At 42.0% G+C, this 11,391-nt stretch overlaps 1 protein-coding gene across 1 annotated transcript; it reads left to right on the forward strand.

The window, feature by feature from the left end:
* Nucleotides 1-5,912: 5,912 nt before the first annotated feature.
* Nucleotides 5,913-6,971, forward strand: GPR148 (G protein-coupled receptor 148). The gene has a single exon (XM_051626528.1). The coding sequence runs from the start codon at nucleotides 5,913-5,915 to the stop codon at nucleotides 6,969-6,971; it is 1,059 nt and encodes a 352-aa protein (XP_051482488.1).
* Nucleotides 6,972-11,391: the final 4,420 nt, after the last annotated feature.

The raw sequence follows: 11,391 nt of genomic DNA on the forward strand, positions 1-11,391 counted from the left end.
TTCTGATAGCTGCTAAATCCTCAAATTGGAGTGATATGTTATCATTTTTACTTAAAGATGTTAGATTTCTGCAGGTAAATCCTGTAAATGCCTAATTTAAATAGTCTTTGTAATTTTAGAATGCTTCCTCCTTACAAATTAAATTATTTAGGAAAGAAGGATGATAGTTTTACAATAGGCCTTATTTAGCAAGCCCTATCTCCTGTTTCACAAATGCATTGTTACGGCAAGTAGGTAGGAAGGAGAGATCATTAAATGTAAGAAACAGTCTAGGATGGCTTCTCTTGGTGTCCCATCGATCTATCTGTAAATGACCAAGCTAGCAGTTGCTTGCCATAAATCTCTGGTCATATCTGCAGTTTGTCACACGAAAACATGTTAGTGGATGAATCATGTAGGTGTTTTCAGCACAGAAGAGGCATTGTGGCAGAGGAGGAAAACATGTCTTGTGTTGCCTAGCCAGGCTCAGGAGCTGAAAATGGGTGAGTTCTCCAGCTGCAGCTTGCAGCAGCCAGGGCCAAGCAGTGACCTGCAGGAAAGTAGGTGGTATCTGGGATTTAGAGGCACTTTTTTTTGGTTCAGGTTGTGTTACTTCTCTAACCTTTTGTGGAAGTGTTTGTCAAATTTTCCAAAATTCTGTTCTTCTGTCATCAGATTAATAATTCTCAGTATAGAATCATAGAATCATTAAGGTTGGAAGGGACCTTAAAGATCCTCAAGTTCCAACCCCCTGCACCTGCAAGGCAGATGTGGTACAAAATTTACCTTGGCTGCATGATCACCATGGCCTTGTGGGATTTGGAATTAGAAAAAGTGACTCAGGGATTTAATGCTGAGTCTTTCCAGAGGCTCTGTCAATGTCCTTTCTTTTGTTTTGGAGCCTCATCACAGTGTTTTAAACCAGAACTTTCTAATCCTCTTTTCCTTTTTTTCAGGTTTAATTTGACCTTTAAAATAATCGTAATCTGGGCTTAGTTTTCACACCCATTTCTTTACTTCCCTACCCTTAGTAATTGCTGTGCCTGATTTGTGAACTTTGTACAGTTCCAAGAGCAATGCATATGTCTCTTATCTATAGCAAATAACAAGCAAGGCATTCTGGAGCCAAGTGGAGACAGAGAGCTGAGACATGGAGACTAGGACAATAAGACTAGGACAGTCAAGCTGTACCTCTCCCCTGCAGGTCCCAACCCTGAAAAGGCTTGCAGGAAAGTTTAGAAGGAGTCTTAAAGGTTTTGAAAAATGTTGTCTTTTTATTGACTTTCTGTTTAAAAGAGAAAAAAATGGAAAGTTCAACCAGAAAAAAACAGTACAGTTAAACTTGTTTTTTTTTCACGAACAGCTCCTTTTGTCCCCAAAGTGAGTATATAGATTCAGATACAAGAAAATTATGGCTGGTTCTCTGCCCTGTTGGTAGAAGCTGGCCTGCTCAGGGGCACTTTGCTACTCAGGGCTGAGAGAGCTTCCTCAGCAAGTGAGATGCTTTCTGGACCTAGATAAACCCAGAAGGTGGCGTTTTTGAAAGGAAGTTAAAGAAACTACAGTAGCACATAAAGGCTTCTGAGCTCTAGGCTCTGTTACTAAACATGGCTGGAAATATCCTCATGAAACAACATTCCAGTGAAAACATTTATTTGTTGGACCCGACTGCCTCATCTAAAACGCTTTGGTTCAACGACATGTGGTGAACTTGGAGTTGGCTTTTCTACAGTGCTCTTCCTGTGCTCCTGGCCCAGCAGCTCAGACTCTGGGCCAGACTCAAACCTCAGTATCATTTCCTAGGCTAGAACTGGGTGAGAGATGCTCGAACAGGCAGCCATGTCAAAGGCTCCGTGCTCACAGTGAGACTGTGCTGTGATGGCACCCAGGAAACCTCGGAGGAGAATGTGAGCATGCAACTTTGTCACACGCTTCCTATGCGTATCCCCTCCTAACACAATCTCTTGGGCTAGGGAAATCTTGGCATTATTCTGGTTGGCTTTCTTTTCTTGTATGGTGCTTCCCTGTCATGGTGGCAGTGTGCTTGCTGACTTGCTGAATTGTTTACACTAAATTATTTGTAAAATAGGAAGCTTCCCTCTGTGTGTACACAGTTAAGTTCATACCAAGTGTTGTAAGACAGTAATATTTCTGACCTTTTCTGTTTGTAATCAGTAACAGCATATAATGGTGTATAGTTCTTGCAGTATTTACAGTGTTCAATGTGGCTGAATGGATGCTTTCTTAGATCTCCTAGACTGAACAGATAAGATAACTAAGCTTTCAGTAGGATGTCAGTTGAAGCAGAAATAAGTAATTAGCAGTCTGTGACTCACTTTGAAAATCAATACATACTCTATTGAGCCAGAAGAGGGGCTGCTAATACTGTAGGTCTGAATCAGCAAGATATGTAAAAAGTGCATCCACCTTACATAAATTTACCAGTGAGCATTTAAAAAAATCAATAACAGAGCATTAAAGCCAGGTTTACAGGAAATTGCAGGAGAATCATTCAGGTTGGCACCACCAAATATTGAACACGGAGACACAATGGCAAGGAGCTAAGTTCTGCAACCTCAGGAGTGGTCTTCAGAGCTGCCAGCCCCTTGCAAATGGTCCAGATGTGAAAATGCCTCCTAAGCTTAAGAAAATGAGGAGATAGCAGCCAGATATTCTCCAGAGCCGCCTATTCGGGGTGTATAACAGTGTGCTAGGACACCAACTTTTCAGATTTTTAAATCTAACAGAACTGTACTGAGCAGTTATAAGCCCCTGTGGAAATCTTCAGGCAGTACCTTTGACTGAATTTGCCCAGGTCTGATGGGGTTGAATCTGTCTTCCAGTTACTTGCTCTTTTCCATTTTTGTAAAACTAAAGCCTCCCTGCTTTCATAAGACTTTTACAGTAGCACAATTAAAGCTGCACAAACTCATGCCACAGGGTTTACCCTGCCATCCGTAGGCTGTAGCAGAAGAATAGCTGAGCACAGGGAAGCAAGGCTGTGAACTGGTGGTGTCTTGTGGGCTCTGTGGTACTCTTTGCATGAGAGCTAAATGAGTTGTGAGCTGCTTTGCATTTGTCATGAGGCTCTCAGCTAAGAGTTAACCTGCAATTAGCTACTGCAGAATAACTAGCAAGTTCCAACCTTTGTTTACTTTTCACATTATTTACCTTACATTATTTGCATTTATACTGTCGTGGCTGTAGAAGTGGATTTTTAAAAGGTGGTTCAGCTGAAGGTTGGTGCAGTTACCACTTTCACTTGGCACTTTTCAGAAGTGAGGATGTCAGTGTTTGTTCCCCTCCCAGATGTAGCTGGGACTTAGAGCTCAGGGTAACTATCTCTTTTACCTGAGACATAGGAAAAGCTCCACTATAATGATGTTCCTTTCAGGCATCAGGGGAAAAACAATTAGACTCAAAAAATAACAGTTATTTGTTATTTAAACAACTCTCTCTATATATAAAGGGCCCCTTGAGATACATACTAGCAGAACTATAGTGCTGTGTAACATCACTCCGAAATACTTTGCTGCATTGGACACCCCTGTAAATGTGTATTATATTTGCATTTGTTTCTATTAGCCAAAAGTGTGCGGCTGAGATGACAATGAATGTTTATTCACATTTAGTCTAACCAGTTGGTGGAAAATACAGCTGTGATTTTATATGGAAATGTGAGAATCTACCCATTAATAGGACGTTCTTGGAATACCATGAGCTGGGAGACAGCAAACACTTCCACTGTTATTAGAAGTCTGAAATGATAGTTGGGAGTGATTCACACACACCTGAGTTTTCATTGCTTCCCTTCCTTTTTGCAATAATAGTATAATTCAACAGTTTGAGTGCTATTGTCTACTTCAGGTGTAACTGTCATGACTCACTGATAGATGCAGGGCATGGCCTTAAGCCAAATGTGTAATCACATCAATATTGTTCACACACTTTTCAGTGGATGCAGGACTGAGCGAGCAAAAATATTCACCTCCTCTTTTGCCTACCCAGGCATCATAGCATCTGAAATGCTGTGCTTAAAATTATAATTGATTTTTCCTCCTATCCCTTTGTTCCATATGGTGCAGCCTGTCAAACTCTATTAACATACAGCTCCGTGGATGCCAACTATCAGTGTGTAAGGAAATGAAATGTGCACAAGATTTGATGACTGGTGCTGAGTTTCATAAGCTGTCTGCTTTGTTACTTGGCATGCCCTGAGACAGCATGTCCATGGCCCAGCACGTCTTTCCGCGAGGTGAGACCGTGCCCTGTCTCCCACAGAGGGAAGCATGCTGCATTGCTGTGTGTTGGCCCTACTGGGGAAAGTGGGAATACAGTAATGCCATGGTAAGGAAGGAGCTGCCTTCCCTCTGCTCTTGTAGTGTCAGTAGTAGAATCCGTATTACTTGAGAAGGAAGATCTTACTTGAAAGAATAGTTGAAAGTTTGACTATGCTGGTGAATGTGGGAGGTCCTGGTAGACTTAACAGGACTGCCAAAAAGATCATCTGAATTTAGACTTTTTTATTTTTAGACACCTAAATAAATAATCTCAACCTAGCCGAGCAGCCGCAGATTTCATTGGCTACTTATTTTATCAGACCTTTTGGCTTGTGCACTTACAATGTTTCAAACACTGGGAGTAATCCTTTGATGTTTATCATTACTTTAAAAGCCCCAGGGTAGACCTGTACCACCAGTGAGAAGAGCAGCTAGAGCTGGGAGTTGACAAAGCTGCATATTCTGCAGATCCCCTGTCTTTGCTTCTTATGCCTCAAGTAAACAACAAAAAAAACAGGCTGTGGTAGCAGGAGTGCACTGCTTTCTGTGGTGTGCACAGGCAACTGCAGGAGATGTAGGCCATGAAATAAAATAGTGCTGCTGTGTCCTTTGCATCACACAAGATGATGAGCAACTGCATCAATACAGTCTTTTTTATTAAAACTGAAGCAATATTAGCCAGTGTTTAGCCTGTTAAAAAAACTACCTTTTCTCCTGATCAGACGAGGCCTGGAAGAACTTGAAGAGTTCTGCCTTCACAGTCCAGATCCCTCACCACTGTCTCATTGCACCTCCAGCTCTTGTACTAAGATGTGATAGTAAAAGAAGTGCAGTGCAGCAGCAGTGTGCTGGCCAGCAAACCAAGAATTAATCTCCAAATGGACACTGGAAATGCCAAGTCTGCTGCAGGGTAGGCTGGTACATGGTAGTGTATGTCACTCATCCCAGACAATTCACAGATTGACTGTAAATCTGCAATAGATGAGACTTCAGTGTTTGTATCTCATGCATTAAGTAGGGGAAGGTTTATCATCTGTAAATAACATTAATTGAATCACTGAAGCAAAAATGTTTGTCATCTATAAATAAGATAATTTCATTCACTAGAGCGACTGTGACATGATTTTACAACAGGGTTGAGAGCCTTTTCTATTGATCCCTCCAAATGGATTGTGTTGTTGCCTACAAACTGATACAAAACATCGCCCAGTGACACTTGAGACTCTCCTGCTTGGAATTTTCATCTGTATGATTCTGTATTTGTTTAATCAAGCTAATATTTCATCTACCTCGTTGGACTGATAATGTGAGGAGAACAAACTCAAATTACTGAAAATGAGCCGCATGTTCATTTCTGATCAAAGAGCTAGCTGAGAGATTTAGACTTTTTTTTAAGCACACCAAGATTCGTTCTCTTCTGTAAGCATTAGATTTTGCAGAAAGAAAAGAAAATCTTCACTTTAAGCAAAAACATCTTTTGGAATGACAGAATTCATTACAAGTTTCAGCTTTCTGTTCCTGAGAAGAGCTGGTAGAACTGGCTACAGAAATCATCTGCTTTTTGGATCCTCTGCTACGTTTGCCCTTCTAAGGACTCAGTGTAGAAGATCTTGCTTTCTGTAAGTCATACAATCATCCCAAAATCCCAAGGAAATGGCCTTATCTGCCTGCACTCCAGTAAAGAGAGTGAATGCAACTGCATACCAGCACAGGAAGACAGAGTTCAACAGTTCCTCAAATTTGGATGACATTTCTTTGCACTATTTGCTGGAGGAATGGGCTCTCAACCCACCGGGCTCAAACATGAAGATGTTTTTAATTCCTCCAGCTGTCTGCCTCGTGACAGGTGTCCTCATCATTCCTACCATCTTGTTTGTGATCTTCTCTAGGTTTAGCATCCGTCAGGAAACAAGGTACATGCTGCTGGGAAATGCTCTGCTTTCTGATCTGATCTACCTTCTGTTCTACACCCTGTCAGCTGCTCTCTATGCAGCACATGTACATCTCCCAAAGGAAGCTTGTGTCCTCCTATTATTTTTGCTGGCAGTGGCTTACTGTGGAGGATTGTTCACAGCTGCTGCAATAGTCCTGGACACATACATAGCTATTTTGTTTCCCTTGCGCTATGTTGCTATTTTGCCTCCTTCACGAACTAAAAAAATCATTGTATTACTGTGGATGTATTCTGGGGCTTTTCCTGGGATTTTCTTCTTGGTGCTATCGAGCACTCACAGCTTTGTGCCCTGTGTCCTGGAAACGTGCTCTGTTCCAGTAATACTGACATTAACTCTGAATGGGACTGATGCTGTGAAACTCTGTTTCTGGCTTTCTACCACAGTTCTTTTCCTCTGCCTGTCTCTGATATTTTGCTGCTATGCTATTCTGTATTTCAAAACCAAACAATCAGGTATATGGGAAGGCATCTGCTCCAGAGCCAGTGTAACATTCTTAATGCACAACACCGTGTTGTTTTTTTACTTCTTTCCACTCCTGGCCCTTTTTGTGCAATCATTCTTGTGCATTAACTTTGTCATCAGACCGCAGACGGGAATATGGATCGCCCTGACAGTCTGCAATGTCCTGATGATCCTGCCTAAAGTTTTGTTCCCATTCCTGTATGGGCTTCGATACAGAGAGATCTCAGCATCTCTCAAATCCATTGTCAGAAGGAAACATCTTCGCCTGGTGTCACCTGCTCCATCACTGTCTTGAGCCAATGCAGAAAACAGCCGCAGCAGAGTTGTCCTTACTTTGTTAGCATGCAAGCCTGATGGAGACCACTTAGCTTCTGAAGAAGCAACGATCAACTCATGTCAGAGAAGACATGGAATAATCAGTCTGTCTCCTTGGTGCCAGAAGGCCACAGACCTTTCATCACATCACAGCTGGGAATACCAGAAATGCTACCCTGGATGAAGTTTTAAGCTTTGTTTTAATGTGGGAGGGTAGTGTTTTTTGGAGGAGATACTGAATCAAGATGATTTTCACCCACCTGTGGCAGATGCCTTTCTGGAAAATGGAAAATGGATGGTGCAAAGCAAAGAGGTGCAAAGCAAAGGGGATAACCACAGGTCTCTTGACAACTTTGCCTACAGCAGAGACGGTCCTTAACCAAACGTGCTGTGAACACAACAGCTGTTTCTTTCATTCACATTGTATTCTTGCAAGGTTGGAAGCCGATGTCCTATTATTTAAAACATCAACAGGTGCCTCTGGAACCTGCTGTACTCATTGAAATGCTGTGCTTCATCTTCTGTACTGAGCTATCCTATTAATGGCCTTATGGATTGTCTGACAATCTGCAAAACACTGAATTCTCACAAAACCTGTCTGATAGAAAGTCACCTTTGATCAATGTCTGTTGGGCCCAGCACATGACTCTGTCAGGGAGTACCAGAGATGGATGGGCTGCTCAGGGAGGGACAACGAGCTGGGCACAGGGGGTGGCAGTGCCTCCCTGCGGGGTGCAGTCCCACTATGCCCATGCTGGGTGAGCCTAGTGGGTGGCTGCAGGGAGCCTGGCTCAGCCTAGAGCCCCCATTCTCTGCTGAGTCCCTATTGATGCCCCAGGCCAAGGCTGAGCCCCACAGCTGGGGCAGCAGGGCAGGAGCAGCAAGGGGTGAGGCTGGGCACAGTTGTACCCACAGCAGAGCTAAGACATAACCCAGGTCAGAGACTAAGTGTAAACACTCCTTCTCAGTCCCTCAAAACATCTCCCAAATCTTAGCAGCCTGATCCCAGGTTAGAGCTGCACCATACCAGAGCTGGTGTTGGGTCCCTCCCCTCAAGCCCCTAGGAGGGTCAGGAGGGAAGGCTGCAGAGCCTGCTGATGTACTCAGGTGCAAGAAAGATGATACCTTATAAGAGCCTTTTAGGTTTTCCAGGTTGGCCCGCTACCTATAGCAGATGAGTGAAACATTTTTCTGATCTTTAAAGAAATCAAAATGTCTTTAGACATAAATATCAGCGTGGGAAATTTAAACTGCAGTGCCATTCCTTGGAAATGAGAAAAGAACTTCTGTATTTCTAAAGATAGTATTTTTAGAATGTGTTACTTTTATCCAGAAATACCTTGGACTTTATAAACAAGCATTAGAAAATGGCCCTTGATTTCTCTCTGTGCAATATTTTCCTTGTGAGAAGTCTCTCTATACCTTCTGTTTGCTTAAAGCAATGCACAGAAAGTGCTGAATGTGACTTTTGCATATTTCGCTCTCATCTGAAGAATTCCACTAAGTGTGAGCCAGGAGGAGATTGGTGTCTGGTTGCATGAGGTGTTTTTTGGCAGTGAAGCCTGTTGGTGAAGTTACTGTTTATCTCTTTCTCTCCTCATTCCCCACTGCTTGCTACTCTCCTCATATTGCAGTGTCTGCTCTCTCCAGTTTGCTGATACAACTGCTTCTGGGGTTGCAGGTTAAAAATATCCCTCCAGAGAGAAGTGGTGGTGGTTTAAACTGGGATTATCCCAGTGGTCTGTTTTATAGTATGTTCTGCAAACAGCTGTGCCAGCATAACTGAGGGGATAACAAATTCCCATCCAGAGATGGGAGTGAGCAGGGACATCTTAGGGCTTTGCTGCTAAGGGACACTTCTTGTATAAAAGCATACTTAAGATAAAGTTGTTGCAGGTGAATAAACTGTATTACTGTGTATTTGCTTTTACCATGTTTCTGTGCTTTCACTATTTTGACCCAAAGGAACATTAAATTCCTGAGTAATTGTTTTGTTTGCCAGAGAAATAACACCCACATTTTTTCTGAACGCTCTTCAATAAAATAATTAGGACCTAAGAGTTGCTTTTTTACAGGCTGCTTTTGTTTTTCAAGTTGAATGTACCATCCACATTCAGCACACGAGCTACCTTTGTATAAAGACCTTATTTTCAGTGTACAACAGGGTTTTTCCATAACACCAGTAAGGATGGGGAAAATGTCTGTATCCTAGAGCAGGTGCTTTCTGCTGAAGCCCTTTAGCACACAGCACGATCGAGGTACGAGTAACTCCCTGGGCCACTTGTATCCTGGGCCAAATCTTTATGCAAAGATGCTGATAACTTGCAGGTTGTTCTGTCCGTGTAAGATTCTTTCAAGCTTTATTACCTGAAGTTTACCTATATTGTAAATTTTCATGTTAAGCAGTAAAGATAACTGTGTAAATAGTATAAAGTAAGGTAGTTCTGTATTCAGCTATAGGGGACTTAGAAGAACTGCAGGTTGATAGCACTTGATCTTCCTTCTGACCTCTGTAATTATTAAATTAATCTCCAGGACAGACTCAGGTAGGATTATATTGCAAATTCTGTAACTTTTTCTTACATACACATCCCCTGAATCTATATAGAGACAACTGGAAGTTTCATAAAATAAAGAAGTACACTGAAAGAAGGCAGAAGTGAATTGGTGATTGTGGCAAGTTTCTGTGGATATGCAATCTGTTTAGAGATATCTGTCATAAGGACCAAGCAAACAAAACACTTCTTTGTGGAAATGACTCAAGGAAGATGAATAACATCATATTATTCATGTCCTTGAAATTGTTCCCTAAATTGGATGTTTGTCTAGAAAATATTTTAGTTGAACTGAGATTAGTTAGGTTGAACATCTGCATTGCAAGTTGATGATATTTATTAATCTGCTTTTAGGTGGTTTAATATTAGAGAGGTAAGATTTTCTAAATATTTTTTGCTTGTAGACAACTTCTTACCATGGAATATCACTGTGTTCTTTGGTACAAAAGCAGTATGTTACAGCATGTGTAGACCACACACCTGGATCATTTGCCTTCGGGGATTTCCCCAGTTTATCTGAATAGGACCAAAAGAGTCACCAGGGCAATGTTACAAGAACTAGGTTCCTATAATTGTTTTCATAAATGTCTGGTGTTTCGTCCTAAAGATCATTAGTCTTCTTAGTTTGCCCGAACCTCATGGCTGTAGTGATTAGCAACCTTGTAAGGATATCTCCAGGGAAACTCTGGAAATTCAAACTGAGACTATTTACCAGAGCATAGCTATCAGCCTATCCAAGGTCACATCAGTGAACTTCTTGGATGTCACTGTGCCTGCCCAGCATTTTAATTTGAAGTGTAATGGAGAGCAGTTGACTTTAACATGTGATTTGGCAGCTGGGGGAAGTAATCCTTTAATAAATTGCAATAGCATGAATCGCTAAAGGTATTCTAATTTATAGCCTAAATAAATTCCTGGTCAGTTTTTCCCCTCTTTTCTTATGCCAACATTGTCACTTCACTTACCACTGCTCTCTTCCCTCTCTCAGTCAGATTTGCAGTCTGTACCCTGCAGACTGGTGGGAGTCAGACCTCGTTCCAAGGGGCTGGGGCTGTGCCATACAGGACTGGAGAAATAATTAAATCTGCAGCTAAATCTGTACCTCAGATGAGATCAGTTTCAGTGCCACAAGATACAGAGAATCTCCAGGCAGGTAAACAAGCACACAGCTTTGGGTTTGGGGTTTAGTTCAGTTGCAATGATTTAAATAATTATTCAGTAAACCTAATTAACCTCCTGCAGTTTTTGCAATTGATATTAGACTGTCTAGTCCTGCTCCATCAGTTGTCTGTGTCATTTTCTAAGGGAAGTTTAATATAGTAATAGGTCAGAAGGAAACTGGCATTTGCCTGGTTGCACTCCAGGCAGCCCCGAGAACCTGGGGCTGTGTCCCAGAGCTGGGACAGCACTGGCTGCTCTGAGACAGCTCCTGCAGCTCCCCCGGGGAATTGCCCGCTCTTTGTCTCCCTACTCACTGTTTTTGTACACCAAGATACTGTATGTCCTTTGGACAGAACCTGTGATTGTGGCCATTCCTTGTGGGAGTCGGCTGTGGGTGACAGATGAGAGAACCCGTGATAGGAAAAGAAAATTACAAGTTTCCTTGAAACTTTATTTCTGTCATCTCCTGTCTCCATCCCCACCTTGCAGTCGGTAACTTAGGGCACAGCCCTTCTGTTCTTGCCTTTTTTTCACAAGCCTTGTTATTTTTGGTGTCTTCATGGAACTACTGATCCTGAATGTTTTTATTTTTCAATATGCATCTAGTTCTTCAGATTGCAGTATGAATCTGAAAGGTACAAAGAGAAGGGAGGTAAATAAAAACAACTCTTTATGAACTCTTGT

The sequence above is a fragment of the Apus apus genome, chromosome 8, assembly GCF_020740795.1.
Source record: "Apus apus isolate bApuApu2 chromosome 8, bApuApu2.pri.cur, whole genome shotgun sequence".
NCBI classification, from domain to species: domain Eukaryota; kingdom Metazoa; phylum Chordata; class Aves; order Apodiformes; family Apodidae; genus Apus; species Apus apus.

What these genes read in the sequence shown, in the direction of transcription:
- GPR148 (XM_051626528.1), top strand. Translation starts at nt 5,913, where the DNA reads ATGGCCTTATCTGCCTGCACTCCAGTAAAGAGAGTGAATGCAACTGCA.